A 17,114-nucleotide genomic window follows, 5' to 3' on the forward strand; every position below is an offset into this window, starting at 1 on the left:
TCCAGTATATATATATATATATATATTCACCAAATAAATGACTTTTTTATTATTTTTAAATTAAACAAATAAACAAACTGAATTCTTTTGTGAATTTTTAAGGTTATGGATATTGTTTTCTTTGCTGTTTACACTTTTCAAAGTCATATTCTCCACCACCACTCTTCAGCATATATATATATATATATATATATATTTTTTTTTTTTCTTCTTTTCCTTTTGGTACAATCAATTGAGTTGATCTCTTCGCTGCATAAACTTTAATGCTTCCATTTTACCAAGAGATTTTTAGACATAACGTAGGCAAAATAACTTGTATAAACAAGTCCCAAAATATATATATATATATATATTATTTACCATAAAAATAATATTCGTTATCTTCATCAGTTTAAAGAAGACAAAAAAAAAAATTATTGTTTCGTTTAAATCTCTAAATATTACAACAACTGTTAATGGAAGAGTTTTTATTATTTATTTATTATTATTATTATTATTTTGGGTCAATGTTATTAATCGATGAGGCAAATTTATGGATGAATACATAAGTCCCCAGAAAATGGGAGAAGCTGGGCATGGTTTTGACTTGCCTGGGCCTCCTCTAGCCCACCTAGCTCAAGCTACCATGAAAATTTTGAAAGGTCCGATTAAAAAAAAAAAAAAAAAAAAAGAAGAAGAAGAAGAACTATCTAAGAGGGTCTGAATTTTATCAAAATTCAAAATAGTATTTACTTTTGCAAAGAAAGAAATTTTTTTTTTTTTGGGTGCAAGGAAAGATGTACTGGATTACTATTTCAAAATTCAAATTTTAATTATAGCCATTTGAAAAAATATTACCGTTGAACAGAATAAAAGATGAAAATTCATAAATAGTTACTATTTCAGAATTCAATTTTGAATTAGGATGGTAACGAAGAGGTTGAAAATCCTTTGAGTGAAATTTCGTTTCATGAAGAAGAAAAGGAAGAAATCCCCGAGTTAACTCAGAGCAACAGAACGAGATCAGTGCTTGAAAATGGAAATGGTTGCTGCGTTTGAAAAAAGCGTCTGGGTGGGCAATATTGACGTGGAGTGGAGCGCATAAACCAATTTACAAATGGTCATTGCTTTCTTTTTGCAGTTCTTCAATATTTACTTTTCATGGATGCCTTCTAATTCTTTGAGCTTTGTGTTATTTATTTATTTTTTATATTCATTATTGCTTCATGCGCCCTTGCTTGGTTTCCAAATTTGTGTTCATTATTCTTCTTTGATGCCTTTTGATTCTTTGATTTCTGTTTCTAATTTTGTCTGTCTATCTTTCTATTTGTTGTTGGATGTATTTTGTTCAAGTCTTTTAATTTTATGGTTCTCTTTATCAGTTTATTATACTTATTCTTCTGTACAGGTATCGACTTTACTAATTTTCTGTTGAGATAAATTGTTCAAAATACTGTTGGATTATCAGAATAGATTTTTGGTATGTGAAAAAGCATGCACTTGCCCGAAACTTCTTTCTTCAGTGTAAAACATGTTGTTAATGATTTTTGGACATTTATTGATCAATTATATATGTCTGCAATTTGGGCTTCTATGTTTGGCTGGTGATCTGAACAACAGAGAAAGATGGAAAGCCAACAATAATAGAGGCAAGTTGACCTTTTCATTTTGAGGATGGCAATTTTTTTGGCGAATTTGTGTTTCTTTACTCGACAAATGGTATGGGTTCATCAGTTGTGTAGCATCAAGAATATGTTTATTTTTTTTGTATACTTCAATACTAGCTTGATTTGGGTATTGTCCTCTCAAGTCATCATCGTTAACTTATGTTATTATGTACTGTTATAGTCTGTTAATATGTACTTGTGGCATTGCTGTATACTTTTTCTACATATTGAAATTCATGCAAGTATTCATTATGTATTTATTTTAGTGATGCTAGAAACTGATTACATATTGAAATTCATGCAAGCATTCATTATGTATTTGTTTTGGTGATGCTAGGAACTGATTTTCCCAAGATTTACATCAATTTGAAAGAAAGAAAATGAACGAAGAGGGTAAAATTTCCTGCATTAGATTGTAATGTCTTTTTCCCCAAAAAAAAAAAAAAAAAAAAAAAAAAAAAAAAAAAAAAAAAACATGTTGACAGATTTCACCGTCATAGAGTGCCATCAGTCATTCTTGTATTTGGTACTGCCTGTGTTGGGTAGTCTACAATTGCAACCCAACTCGCACGGAGGCTAAATTTGCCAAATATCTTGCAGGTAAGATCTTATATATATATCTAGGCATCTCTCTCTCTCTCTCTCTCTCTCTCTCTCTCTCTCTCTCTTATCTACTTTGTTCAATTTGGATTCAACTGATCCCATTGTTTTGTTAATTGTTACAGACAGATATGGTATATGAGTTGTTGTGCATGTCGACAGACCACTTCTCAAGATCTCTAACTCTAGTCAGAACCTTGCTACTATTCAAAGCTATGTTAGAACAATACATGAGGAATGATAATTGAATTTTAAACATGCTTTTCATTCAAAATGAATAGTTATTGTAGCTCTTAACAGCTTTCTGCCTACTTGAACAATGTCAAAGTGCTTATTCTCTACTCATTTTCGATTCAATGCACCATTGGCATCCAGTCCTATATGGGCACGGGATTTCACCTCCTTCGAGGAGTTAATTACTGAATTTTGTAGGGAATGCAGTATTGTCCATAAAGGTATCCACTTTACTAATTTGCTGTTGAGAGAAAATTTTTAGATATTGTTACATTATGATAATAAATTTTGAGTATGTGAAAGCATGACCATGTTAATGATTTCTGGAAGTTAATTGATCGATTATAATTTTGTGTCACGTGGGCTTCTAAATTTGGCTGGTGATCTGACGAAACAATGAAAGTTGGAAAGCCAATAATAATAGAGGTGGATTGACCTTTTCATCTTGCTTGATTGCTGTCGGTCAAAGAAATAGATATTTCTTTCTATTTCTTCCTTTGCAATCTCATTTTTGCTAATAACAAGGTAATTAATCTGTTTTCTAAATTTTAGAAGATGAAAGCACTCTGTGGTAGGTCCCTATATGTTTGCACTACTTGGTTTTAATAAGGGTATCTCCCTAAATATCATCATGTGATCTGATTATTCTATCATGCTTCATGAATTGAACTACAGTCTGAGCTTAATTCATGAATTGGAGTATAATGATTATCATAAGCTAGAATAGTCACTTAAGATTATTGATTGCAAGACTTCTCCACCAAGAGGTTGAATAATTGTGGCTGTGACTTATGACCTGTGAGCATGTGTGGTTTGGTCAGGTGTGATCATTGTAGTTGGTTTTCCTTACTTGGGTGATATCCTGCTTGGACTTTCATTTTGTTCTCTTCTGGGTGGTTTGCTTTTGATTCTATTTATTTTTAGAATAAATGGGGGTCAATTTTTTACTCAAGTGTCCATTATTAAGTTTTGAGAAAAGTGGTGGAGATTGATATTTTGGGCTTTCCTAATTAATAATGATAATAATTAACTGGTTTCTCTTCTTCTGTGTTTCCTTTTTTCTTGGTAGTTATGTTGGATTGTTTGGTTGATCTAGTGGACTTTGAACTCCAACACATAATAGTGGCTTTTTTTTTTTTTTTTTTTTTTTTTAACTTGTCTAGTAAAAGTAAACAGATTCCCTGCTGCAACAAATGTTGCATAGTTTTATAAGTAGAAGCAGGATTTCAAGAGCAACCCAATTAGGCTGTTTTAACTTTTGTTGTTCAAGCAGTAAATTCTGTAACATTGATTATACATGTTATTTACTTGTCTTAAATAATTTATTATGAGAGTGTTCTGTGCACATGGTGAATCTTACTCTGAGATTGGTTGATGTCCATTGTTCCTTTGATGATATAGTTACAGGGAATTCATTTGGACCAAGTATATATGATTATGAGAATAATAAGTCAACATCTGCCAAGAAAAAAAAAAGTTTAGAAGGCAAATTCTGCACCATTGCAACAGATGACACTGATTCACTACTGGAAAATAATTCTTCAACCGTTCCTGAAAGCCAAGGTGAAGCTAGCAAATGTACGAAGCATGGCAGTTTAGAAAAAGAAATATTATCCAACAAGAAGAAATAAACGTGTCTCAGAATATTGAAAGAGTTAAGGCTCTTCATCTTTTAGGGTGTTTATACAATCTTTATTCTTCTAAGCTGCTCATTCTCATTGGATTCTATATTTTTCTTATGCTATGTATCAGGTGCAAATGCACAATAATATGAAGGTTGGTGGACAAAAACTTTTGTATGTTAGACATTAGTGTTGTTTCAGAGGTAAATAACTGTCCTCATTACTGTTTTCTTGTGGAAGAAATGACCTTTCAGTATTGTTTTATGTTTTGTTCTTTTTTCCACATTTTTATTTTCTTTAATTGACTATGGAATTGAAAGTATTTTTAAAATCAACTTTTTAAACACTTATGCGAATGAGCTTTCTGATACCTGCCTATGTTCCTAAATGTAACAGCCTTTTAAAAACAAATAAAAAAATAGGTAAGAGAGTTCCTCAAAGTTGCTGTGTTTCTAAATGTAAGCATCTCTCGGGTGTGTATGATGATCTCATTTGGCACTTGGATATCACTTTGGTTTCATGTCTTAGGTAGTGCCTACAACTTGGGGACAAGACAAGGTTCATATGTGCTTGGAATGGAAATGGTTGCTGCATTTGAAAAAGCATTTGCCTTAGGCAATATATTTACATGGGGTGGCCACACAAACCAGTTCACAAATGGCCATTGCTTTCTTTTGTAGTTCTTCAATATTTATTTTTCATGGATGCCTTTTGATTCTTTGGGCTTTCTGCTATTTTTCTCTGTACTTTTTGAATATTCTTTATTGCTTCATGTGCCCTTGCTTGCTTGTCAAATTTATATCATGTTATCATGTGGTAAGGGAGACATCTGAGCTTACTAAATGATATGAAGTGTGATTATTATTTTTTTAGTGTGACTGCTTTTCATCACAAAGTAGAATAGTTACTTTAAATTTTGTGAGATTCTCCACCAAGATGAATATGAGCATGTGTGGTTGGTCAGGTGTGTTCATTGTAGTTGGTTTTCCTTACTTGGATGCTATCCTGCTTGGGCTTTTTGTTTTGTTCTATTTGGGCGGTTTAGGTTTTTTGGCTCAGTTCCTAAAATTAGTGAGGTTGAATTTTAAAAGGATGACATCGGTGGAACAAATGTTGAATAATTTTTATAAGTTAGAGGATGAATATGAGCATGAGTGGTTGGTCAGGTGTGTTAATTTTAGTTGGTTTTCCTTACTTGGTTGCTATCCTGCTTGGACTTTTGTTTATTTGGGCGGTTTTCATGTTTTGGCTCAGTTCTTAAAGGCATGGCTCCTTTATTAGCCCCCAAAAAAAAAATTCACAGGTATGCACCTTTGTGTCTTTTTCATCTTGTCTGATGGGTTGTAGTCAGAGATTTCCATTATCAAAGCATTTTTAGTGTTTTGCAATTGAAAGAATTGGTTTAGCTGAGGGGAGCTCAAACTCAGTGGAGAATGTAATTATTATTTGGTTTTCATTTCATATTTGTTATTATTATTATTATTATTTAGTTTTTCTTATTCATGTATACTTTCTCTATTAATATTTCAAAATATAGGTTCAGTGCTTCTTCAAACTTACTTTGATGTTTTAGTCCAAGCTGTAGTGTTAAGTTAATAGCCATAGTAGATGGCAAATGGGACAGCTAGACAACTAACTTAGTTCCTCACATCTTCAACTTATCATCAAATTTAGTGGTTCTTCTTTTTTGTAATGTTTTGTTGCATGCCCCTCTGATATGGTTGGTTTACTTAAATCCTGGAATATTCAGTGGTAATGAGAGTCAGAATGAGTCTATGGTAATAAGTCTTTTTAACCTTGAAATGGGAAATGTGGTGGAAACACGTAGACCAATGTATTTTTGGGTTTGTGAAATATTTAAGTTTCATTTCATTTTAAGCTTCTTTAAGGCAATTTTGGTGTATACTCTGCATGCCATGATTAGCTATAGATTCATGTCAAACAATTGGAATTGGATCAAGCATGTGGAAAGTGATCTAGAACTGCATTTGTGGGTTCAATGCAAAAATTGAATTTATCTTTTATGAAAAGGCAATTTTGCAAATTAGGATATTCATTCCTTTAAGCAAAAACTTAAAAAATAAAAATAAGAATTCTTTACATATTTATTTTTTAATTGTCCGTTTCTTCCGTTGCTTTGTTATTATCACCTCTCAATTATTTTTGAAAATTTTTAAATTGATTCTGGATAAATTACTTTTATTTTTCTCTCTTTCTGAACTAGTTGTGCTATTACTGCAATTTCTTTCTCCTGATAAATTTGGTTATTTAACGAGTGCATTGAGCAAGGAATTTCATCAGTGTCCAATGGCGATGTTAGGCAGCTTGGGAGGATTTAGCTTTACATGCACAGATAAACTCAAGTCAAGTATAGTTGGTTTTCAATTTGAAGCCATTGCCGATGCATCTTTGGAACACGGTCTTCAAGTATAGTTGGATTTATCTTTTCAACAGAATGGATTTCAACATGGTGTTTTTATTCTTTCTTCCACTTGCATTATCTGTTTTTTGTGAGTTTGATGCTTCATAAACTATAACTTTCCATGTCAAACCAGATGATGAACAACGCTTAAAGGTTCCTCCTCATTGAAAACCCAATGAAGAAGTTATAGTAGTTGATTGGTAACTTTTTATACAATGTTGTTCAGTTTAAAGCTTTGTGGAAAATAACCATTCCATTTTTACAGAAAAGGTATGTAGCAACCTCTTCAGATGGATTTTTATAACTTGCAAAAGATTCTAATCATAATAAAATTCCGAGATCTGACTTTTCTTTTTTACAGTTCTTGGTATTTTAAAGAGTGTATTGAGATGACTGAGTTCCTATTTAAAAGGGTGAATTTGTTTTATATTTTATTCATTATTTCAAACTTGTTTTCTGATTTGCTACAACATCAGGTGGTTCTTGTTTATGGGTTTTGTGTGTCTTTAGATAATTAGCATTGCCTTTGATTTTTTGTGAACCTTATTTTGTGTAGGTTTTTTGTAATTTAATTGTGTTTTGAGTTTTCTGTTTCCCTTCTCGTTCTTTTTGTATGCACTTCTTTATAATTATATTACTGCTCTGTGCGACAGTACTTGCTTTTTTTTTTATTTTTTGTGGTAAACAACAGTTGCTTTATTTTGTACAACTGTTCACGTGATTATGATTGTGTAATTTGTGGTCATTGCATCGTTGATGGCTTTTGATTCTTTGTATGTGTATTATGTAATTTATGTTCATTGCCTCCTACAACAATAATGACAAATTTAAAGGAACATAAACGTGCGAGAAACCTATTTCGAAAATGCTCAGCAGATGTGACTTGTTGCTGTTGTTTTGCATTATATTATTAGTTTCTTGATTTTGCATTAAGTCAAGACATACTGTGAGTTGGTTAAGTAAGTCATGCAAATTCTATTTGAGAAATTTGTTTGTCTATATTGACCATATTTATTTTATCATTATCTTTTTTTTAAGGAAACTATGCTTTGAGATGTGAACATAGTGATACCATATATTTTACTGAACCTATACCACCACGTGGGCTTCACAAATTAAAAACAAGATCTATGTTCGAGAATAAATAAATAAATAAACAAAAATAGCAATTTCTCACAGCAATTTCTCTCTCTCTCCCGCTCATTTTAGATGTGCATTTTTTTACATATTCAAATTTTTACTTGGCTTTTATTTATTTTTTTTTTTGAATATTTATTATACGTAAAGATTTTTATTTTTATTTGTCTTTAAGTTACATTTGCAATTTTTTAAATTTTTTTACCTACTTATCAAAAAAAATAATAGTCCTCTTTAATTAATTTTTAATTTTTTGTTATTTTTTATTTGTAAATTTTTACAATTTACATTCTAAACTATATAAAATTACACATTACATCGTCATTTTTTTTAATTATTTAAAAAAAGGACCAAGGGTGCAAGGACTTTGTGAATTGGAGGTACAAATTGCCAAGAAATTGTTTTACGGCACAAAGTACCATCTCGATAAAGTTTGAAATGCAGAAGTGTCAATTTTTCTTTGTGTTCTTTTGCAAATGGCCTTTCAAACAACAGAATAGGTTTTCTTCTTTGCTCTTTTGCTTAAAAAATCTGCACCAAGCGATATTACTGGAATGCATAAACGTGTATTCTCACACATAGAGTTAAGCTACAATTATCTAGAAAGCAAGGAAGCAAAGTCATGCTTCTTGCTTTGTTGTGTATTTCCTGAAGATTTTAATATCCCAATCGAAATTCTTGTTGAAAAGATCATTCTTGTTGTTGGATATAGATGAGGAATATCATGTCAAAAGAGCAACGAACGCATTCAAAATAAGCAAGCAACAAACGCACTAAAAAATAAGCATATAAAAAAAAAAAGAAACAAACACATATTACAGATTGAAAAATAAAAAACTAAGCAGATTAAAATGCAGAATGAGAGAGGAAGAAAAGAAATCTGAAAATGCTATGTGACTGGAGTGAGCTGCTAGTCGGCAAGTGTGTGAGAGGAAAGAAAGGAAGAGAAGCTGGAGAGGAAAGAAAGGAAGAGAAGCTGGAGCTGATACTGGTTTAGGGATTTAGGAAAGATAAAAGAGAAGAACAGTATTGGACGGCGAGAAAAAGTAAAAATGTTTTTGTTTTTTTTTTTTTTTTTTCCAAAAAAGATGGCAATGCACCGTTTAATTGAAATGGTAAAATGATAGGTGGAGAGAGAGAGAAATTGCTGTGAAAAAACCCACATGCATGGTCAGTAAATGTTTTTGTTCTTTTTTTTTTAAATTATAATACTCATTTTAATTTTTTTTTTCCGAGTCCACCTTTTTTCAGGGTAAAATCTTCAAATTTGTTGAAATTGGTTTTATACTTGTTAATTATTGTTATTTTTTTTCTGTATCTATGCTTTAATAAATATTTTTTGCGAGAAACTTCATAAACAAGAACTAAAAAAAAAAAAAAAAATATACATGATTGGTTTCCGATAAAAAAAAAAGTGTATTAAAAACAAAAAAGAGATAGGTATAATATTATTTTTAAAGAAGGAAAAATCACAAAAAATAGCGCAAAAAATGAAATACGCTAAAAAAATACGTATAGCGCCTTATTAACCAAACATGGCAACACACATGAATAGAGAGCCACGTTTACTAGATGTGTCCTTGACATGTGGCCGACATGACACGTGATCTGTTGTCCACCTTGGCAAGATATAGGTTGTTAGCATGGCATTTCTGGACATGTGACACAAGTAAATTGTGGCACATTGCTGGAGGTGACACGTGTTAATCATATAACCTTGCCATGTTGGCATGACATGTCAGATCACTTTTTAAAGACACAAGAATAACATATAGATTGCACATGTAGGTGTGACACATAGGTAGATAGTAACATGTGGATGTAGGTACACATTGTGCCTTGTCACTTTGGTAAATGGGATTGTGCCACATTGCACACTGCAACACGTAGGTAGACATGTGTTGGTGCCACATCATCATCCATTGTGGCCTTTTTGACATGTGGTCCACTTCCGAACAAACACATGGCAAAAGTAACAGATAGATCGCTAACGTCATCTCAACACGTGTATTATAACGTGGCAGCATTGTACATGTGGTGTGATATGATTGTGCGACATTGTAGCTCGCAACAAGTCATGTGGACAGGTGGTCTTTCCACGTCATCATCCTTATGACCTTCATGGACATGTGGACTCTTCCCGAACATATATCTGGTACGGGTAATAGGTACACCGTACATGTCATCATGACACGGTAGTTATAGTGTGGCAACCTTGTACATGTGGTGCGATATGATTATGCCACATTACAACTCGCGACACTGGTTTGAACACTTGGCATGCCATGTCATCATCTTTCACGGACATGTGGACCATTCATGAGCTGACATTTGGCACGGGTGACAGGTAGGCTGACCACGTCAAGCTTACACGTATAATTACAGCATGGCATCTCTGTACATGTGGTGTGATACTATTGCGCCACATTGCAGCTCGTGAGACATCATGGGGCATGGTGTCTTTCCACATCATCATCCCTGTGGCCTTTCACGGACTAGTGGACCACTCCAGGACAGACACCTGGAACAGATGACAGGTAGATCATACACGTCACGACACGTGGTTATAGCACGGCAACATTGTACATGTGGCATGATATGATTGTGCCACATTGTAGCTCTCGACATGTGGCATTGAACACGTTGTCATGCTACGTCATCATCCCTTGGCTTTACAGCGTGGCATCTCTGTACATTCGGCGTGATACGATTTGTGCCACATTGCAACTCGCGACACGTAGCGTGGACATGTGGTCTTTCCATGTCATCATCCTTGTGGCTTTCACTAACATATGGACCATTCACTGGTAGATGCTTGACACAGATGACAGGTTGGCCATCCATGTCATTGTTACATGTGTAATTATGGCATGGCTACCTTGTACATGTGGTGGGATACGATTGTGCCATATTGCAGCTTGCGACACGTGGTGACACGTCGTCATCCCTGTGGCCTTTAACGGAAATGTGGACCGCTCCTTAGCAGACACTTGGTGCGAGTGATAAGTAGATCGTCCACATCATCATGACACATGTACTTATAGCGTGGCGATTTTTAGATGTGGCAATGATACAATTGTGCCACATTACGACTCGTGACATGTGGTGTATACACGTGTTCGGGCCACATCATCAGCCGTGTGGCCTTTCATTGACAATGGACCACTTCCGAATAGACACCTGACGTGGGTGACAGGTGGACCTTACATGTCATCTTGGCACGTGTCATTACAGCGTAGGGACCTTGTATATGTGGCGTGATATGATTGTTGCACATTGCACACTGCAACACGTAGGCTTGACTATTGTTCGTGGCATTTGTGAACGTGGTTCGCTTGTAAAAAGACACATGGCATCCTTGGACCCAAATCTGCACACGTGGAGATACTCATGTCATATCTTGTCATATGTTGACACATCAACAAGGCACATGTTTCACCACTTCCAACACGTAGCTTTTACTCATGTGTCATAATCAGCACATGTTAATACCATTTGACACCCAGTCTTGGGCTGGGTAAATGAGCCCAAAGCCCTTGTTCGTTTTTCGTAACTCATTGCGTTCATTCTCTTGCTCTCATTTGTTTGCGTTTTTTACTGAAATATTTTTGGACTTATAGGCCCAAATTCTAGGTGCACCGTTAATTTTGATTTATCTCAAATTTATTTCTATGATTAATCGATGATTTTCATTTGTAATATAAATATTCTGTTTCGTGTGATTCCAAAGGGACAACATTTTTTTTTTTTTAATTTTCATATAATGATATTTTTATTTCTTTTCTTTTCATTTTATTTTTTTTGTATGATATTTTTATTTCATATATATACCATCCCAAAATTTAAATAGAAATAAAAATGAAAATTGCATGATATAGCATTCATGCATGGTAATTTAAAAAAAAAAAAAATTTGATTGTAATATTTTTGATAAACAGATTTAATGACCTTACAGCAATTAAGTTGTTGGCAAATTTCCTATTTTTCTTGGTGATCTTCATTCATTTTCATATAAAAACTTTTTCGGTTTCAAATTTTTTTGTGTTCATCAGCAAAGCTGCAACCCCATTTTGGTTTGTAGGTGGAAAGGAAATCCGAACGGCTTTCCTTTTTCTTTTTCTTTTTCTTTTTCTTTTTCTTTTTCTTTTTCTTTTTTTTTTTCCAATTACCTTGGAGATAAAACTTTTTGATTATCATTATCTTATTTAATTTTTTAAACCGAATTGTCTTAATTCTCTAATAATAATGCAAACTTTTGAGTGTTTTATTACTGTTCTATAATGCACGAACTGCACTTTCAGATGATGAGATTTTTAATAATAAATTACTATTTAACTATCTCAAAAAAATAATAATAATCTGTTAGGCACTGATAATGTGATCTGCTCGCTATGCTGCTGCACTTTGTTCGTTGTTTTTATAAAATTCATAATTTCTCTAACAAATTTCTCTAATAAAATTTCACTGGAAACTAAAACATGGCGAGCGAAATTCTTTTTGTTTTTATATTTTAAAAAAATTACTTCCCCGAAATGTAATAATATCTTTTTATCTATGCATGGAAAGTTGGAACTCATATCTACATATGTAAATTATATTTAAAACCATCCTTCCTAGAAGAACCCAGCATTATCTACATATATAAATTATATTTAAAACCATCCTCCCTAGAAGAACTCAGCATGCAGTAAGTTTTCCATACCTTCAGAGACAGTAAAAATGCCCTGAGACAGAATTAAAGTTAAAAGAATTTTATTTTTAAAAAATGTAGGATAGATTGAAAGACGTTATTTTTTGGAAAGAAAAAAATTATTTAGAAATATGTACTAAATTTATACGAGTAAAAATAACTTTTACCAAAAAGAACTAGTTTTTCTTGAAATATATATATATATATATATATATTGTTGAAGATGTTCAAAATCTAGAAATTATATATATTTTTCAATAAATAAATATAGTATTTCAGAAAATCTGAGCAAATAAAAATTCAGCTACGACAAGTTTTTGGAATGCAACCAAGCCAAAGCCTATATTGCTATATGCATCTTCCCAGTGCTCTATTTAACCATAGTAAAACTTTTAGCATTATTTATTAACCCGTTGAGATAAGAAGATTATCCATGATCTATTATAATAAAAAAAATTATTATAATAAAATTCATCAATGAAAAAAAAATTCATTAATCTTCCAAAGTAATATATAAAAGTTGCATCAAAAGGATATCATGAATGCACATATATTAGACATATTTATAACAAAATAACCATATTAAGAAGTTTTTTTCAAATTAAAATGAGATGAATTAAACTCAGCCATACAATGGCTTGCTAGACATATTTCATTACATCTTGAAACGGTTAGATGAAGCTTAGATGACAAAACATATGATATACAAAATTATCATGCTAGTCATTATATATCACTTTATCAGTAAAACAAGACTGCTACAAATATTAAGATTCTCAACATTTACAAAGCTCAGTAAGTACAGGCTGAAAAGTCTCTAGACACCTTCACCAGTTGATCTCTTAAGAAATTAGCACTTTTTGACCCAAAAGAGAAAAACATTTACTTCAAGGGCTTCAAACCAAGTGATGCTCGAAGCCTGTTAGCTTCTGCAATTTCTGGATCTGGATGATCTGTTCCATCATTCTTCTTCTCCTTCTTTTCCTTTTTCTTCTTCGGCTCTTCACGATGTCCATTGTCCACAGATCCATCCCGTCTCCTGGGACTGACGCTGCTTCGGGCATGTCTCTTCCGATAATCCCCATCACGATCCTTGCGATCCCTACTCCTGCTCCGGCTCCTTGAATGGCTCCTCCTCCTGCCACGATCCCTATCTCGCCTTTCCCGCTCCCTACCTTCCCAATCCCTATCACGGCCATATTCTTTTTCTTCTCTAAGGCGATATCGATCCCGGTCTCTATCTCTGTCCCTATCCCTATCCCGATCTCTGTCCCTATCTCTTTCTCTCCCACGTCCTCGTTCCCTGTCATAGTCCCTGTCATAGTCTCGATCCCTGCAAAAAAAAAAAGAAAACAACAGAAATGACATGTCAACAACCAGATCACCTTCTCAATTCTCTCTGTAAACAAGAAACTCTATGGCACCAAATAAAATCATATACCAACAGTATGAAGCTATGGATCCAAGTATTGTTCAACTAACATGGTTTGTATGTAATTTTCAAAAGTCTGATTTCATACCAGTTCGAGCATATTTCAGTTTCCTACCAACTTTATTGAAAAGGAAATCAATTTAATGACTTCAGAATTCTATTGACAAGTTCACAATGTAATAGCAAAAAAACATAACTGATTTCACACGAACGCTTACCCCACCCAACATTAAAATTTTCGCTGAGTAAGGAAAGCACAACTGAGTGAAAAAAGAAGTGGGAAACAAATAGAATTAGTTGCTAAAAGAAGTGGGCAACAAATATAATTAGTTGCTAAAAGCAGACAAATCATATGAAAATATTTCAACTCTGGATGAGACAGGCAAAAATGACCAGCATACCACAATTTACACTAAATTAAAAATGTACGATCCATCATACTTCTCACTGTACACTGTCAGTACAGAGAAACCTGGCAGGATCATGAGATATTAATATAGGAAGCAATGGTAAACCTACTGATGGCTTAAAATGCCATTGTGGGAACTTGAATGACATGTGAATGTAATAATGTGTGCAGTTGAATAATTTGACAGCTGCTTCCACTATACTTATTGTGCACGGGAGGAAAAGATAAACAAAAACAATGACAAAAATTGTTCACTTACTAAAAAACTGATGAAAGACTAAGACACCATGCAACTCAACCATATTTTCTAATTGCACATCAAAAATACGTAAATGCATAAGATAAAACTCTTACTTCCAGAAAGAATACACTTCCAATTTAATTCAAAATACTTTAAAAAGGTGATTATGAGCATTTTAGATACAGGCTGACTTGCTAGAAACAAACCACTTCAACAAGCCTCACCCTCCCAAATCAATTTACACGTAAGTAGTTTTTTAACAATTTAAAGGAAAGTATATTATTCAATAAAAAACTTCAAAACAGTCTTTATACAAATTATTGTACCTTGCCATCACAGCCAAAAATTAATAATAACAATAATAGAAACAAAACAAAAAAACAAACACAAGCACAAATGTGCACATAAATGCTACATAGAAAATATCCTACCTAGGAACATGCATACAACACTTTCAGAATTTCCCTCCAAGCAAGAACAAAAAAAATTGAGATAAAGTTGACTGTACCTATATCTGTGACTCTCACGTCTTCTATCCCTGTCTCTTTCCCTAGCAGGGCTTCGGCCACGGTAATAATCCTGCTTGTGCATTGAAAGAAAAGATTAATGATAAAACTAAACTGCATGGAAAAACACACAATAGTAAAGGTTCTTTGTGGAGGGGGAGAGAGAGAGAAACCAACCTTCTCATATGCCCCATCATCCATTCCATCATCTAGTTGATCATTCTCCTCTTTGTCTTCCTCCTCCTCAAAATCCTCTTCCAAAGCACTTTTTCTAAGTTCTAGTGTACCAAGTGACTCAAGAGTCCATCTGAAATATATGTAAAGAGGGAAAACCTTTAGAAAATGGGGTAGAAGCAGAGTTATAAATTAGAAGAAAAAGATACAACACAAACAAGTCCAATCCAAAGATTCAAGCACGGCCAGTGGTCCAACACTAAGACTCTGGAACTTTATAAACAACAATAAAGATGAGCATAAATGACACCAAAAAAACTAACTTTTGAGAAAAGGAAGGTCAAGGGGAAAAAAATTACCTCTTTTTAATACGTGGCAAGGCAATGTCACAGGAATAATCTTTTGTCAACAGTTCATCAATAACCTCATCCACATGTGTCAAGGAGAAACCTGAACCAATTAGAGTAAGACATTGACCATAGAGAAGTTAGTATGAATGTTCACAAAGACAACTGCAGATGTACAGTAAATGAAATCAAATGATGATAAAATGATAAGGGAATTTCAGAGATAGGCCTGATATCTTACGTCCATCAGGTAATTTCTGCCTCAATTTCCGATAGTCGTTGTAAAGAGGCTCCAGGTATTGGTAGACATCAGTATCAGTCCCAGTAAGACGCAAATAAAATGCACCAAGAACCCGGACATATCTGCAACCAACAATATATGTTAGTAAAATAACTAAGAAAAATAGCCCACATTCACCTGGGAAATATAGAGGTCTATGAAGTTATCAACAAATGCAAATATCCTCGGTAAAAAGCATTAAAAAGATTAAAGAAAAAAGAGAAATCCTATAATCTATATGATATATGCCAACAACGGGTGTTGAACATGGTAGAACTATCAGCCCTGCAATTTAATACCCAGGAAGACGAAAATGTAGCCCTCAAACTAAGGAGCAATAATTTACAAACCGTTTACAGAGGAGCATAATATACCAAAACGTTAAGAGTTTTTTTCTTATACCAATTTTCTTTGTAATGAACTAGACCCGTAACTTGAACAGTCTAAGACGCTTGTGGTTCTTTTTCTGAGCGACAAAAGACATGGTAACCAACACAAATAGATGAAAACAGGGTAGACCCTCAAATTGTTTCTAAGATATGCAAACTAATATTTTGTTTTTATCAAAGTATTTTGCTTTCAAAAGAATGATCTTGTTTTTTTTTTTTTTTTTTCACATAAAAATTCAAATATATGTGCACTCGCATAACATAAACTTCACTTAAGAGAAGCCCAGCAACCCTAATAATACCCAATTTGTTCTAATTAACCCTTGTCCGAATACCAGTCCACATTCTTGCTAATAATAATGAATATATATATATATATACATGCATATAAGTAATTAACAAGAACAAAAACAGTAAGGATTACTTATAATCGTCGTTTCGGATAAATTCGATGACGATCTCCTTCTCGGGTTGGATCTGAAGCATCTTCATGACGAGGCACATAAATGGTGTAGGCTTACGGTTGCCACCGAAGGTTCCTCCAATGTGGTCGAGCTCCATAGCCTTGTCGACCAAGGTCTCCGCGGTCAAACCGAAGCATTGCTCCTTCCAGTAAGTGTTCTGGTATATCTTCGACCGTACGATCTTCTCCACAAGGTTCTGAGGGTTCGTCCCTCTTATGCTTTTTGCCGTTGGGTCCGTACGATTAGCCATTGATATAAACTACTGACAAACAAGCACAACAGAAACGAAACGTAAAACCTAGGGTTCAGGATACCTAGTTGCAGAGAAACCCTAATCCCATCAGTCTTGGTGTCTCTGAGACAGAGGGAACGGTCCGAATAGAAGGAAGGAGGTAAAGGTGTACATATATATATATATTATTATGTTTAATTTCATTTGCACGAGGAGTAAGTAAGACGGTGCGTTTTGCTTTAACATTATTTATTTTCTTTTTTCTTTTCTTTTTTTTGAGAATTATTTA

At 33.6% G+C, this 17,114-nt stretch overlaps 1 protein-coding gene and 1 long non-coding RNA gene across 10 annotated transcripts; one reads left to right on the top strand and one right to left on the bottom strand.

Annotated features, from left to right (window-relative positions):
- Nucleotides 1–660: 660 nt before the first annotated feature.
- LOC112489799 (uncharacterized) lies at nt 661–6,734 on the top strand. 9 transcript variants are annotated; one of them, XR_009634314.1, is made up of 5 exons: nt 662–2,246; nt 2,372–4,134; nt 4,233–4,305; nt 4,499–4,524; nt 4,631–6,734. It is a non-coding gene; the product is annotated as an uncharacterized LOC112489799 (long non-coding RNA). The 9 variants fall into 9 exon arrangements; XR_009634313.1 differs by having other exon boundaries at nt 663–2,246; nt 2,372–2,701; nt 2,884–3,005; nt 3,882–4,134; nt 4,233–6,734; XR_007239382.2 differs by having other exon boundaries at nt 661–1,459; nt 1,600–2,246; nt 4,233–6,734.
- Nucleotides 6,735–13,053: 6,319 nt separating this feature from the next.
- On the bottom strand, nt 13,054–16,990 carry LOC107411811 (pre-mRNA-splicing factor 38). Its single transcript, XM_016019470.4, has 6 exons — nt 16,554–16,990; nt 15,702–15,823; nt 15,473–15,563; nt 15,117–15,246; nt 14,942–15,012; nt 13,054–13,684 (listed from the first exon to the last, which is right to left on the bottom strand). The coding sequence occupies exons 1-6, from the start codon at nt 16,841–16,843 to the stop codon at nt 13,234–13,236; spliced, it is 1,155 nt and encodes a 384-aa protein (XP_015874956.3). The 5' UTR covers nt 16,844–16,990; the 3' UTR covers nt 13,054–13,233.
- Nucleotides 16,991–17,114: the final 124 nt, after the last annotated feature.

This window comes from Ziziphus jujuba, chromosome 10, assembly GCF_031755915.1.
Source record: "Ziziphus jujuba cultivar Dongzao chromosome 10, ASM3175591v1".
Taxonomy (NCBI): domain Eukaryota; kingdom Viridiplantae; phylum Streptophyta; class Magnoliopsida; order Rosales; family Rhamnaceae; genus Ziziphus; species Ziziphus jujuba.

Coding starts and splice junctions, on each gene's coding strand:
- LOC107411811 (XM_016019470.4), bottom strand. CDS start 16,843: ATGGCTAATCGTACGGACCCAACGGCAAAAAGCATAAGAGGGACGAAC. Junction 15,824..16,553: donor ATCCGAAACGACGATTATAA/GTAATCCTTACT, acceptor TGTTGGTTGCAG/ATATGTCCGGGTTCTTGGTG. Junction 15,247..15,472: donor TTGCCACGTATTAAAAAGAG/GTAATTTTTTTC, acceptor CATATATTTCAG/ATGGACTCTTGAGTCACTTG.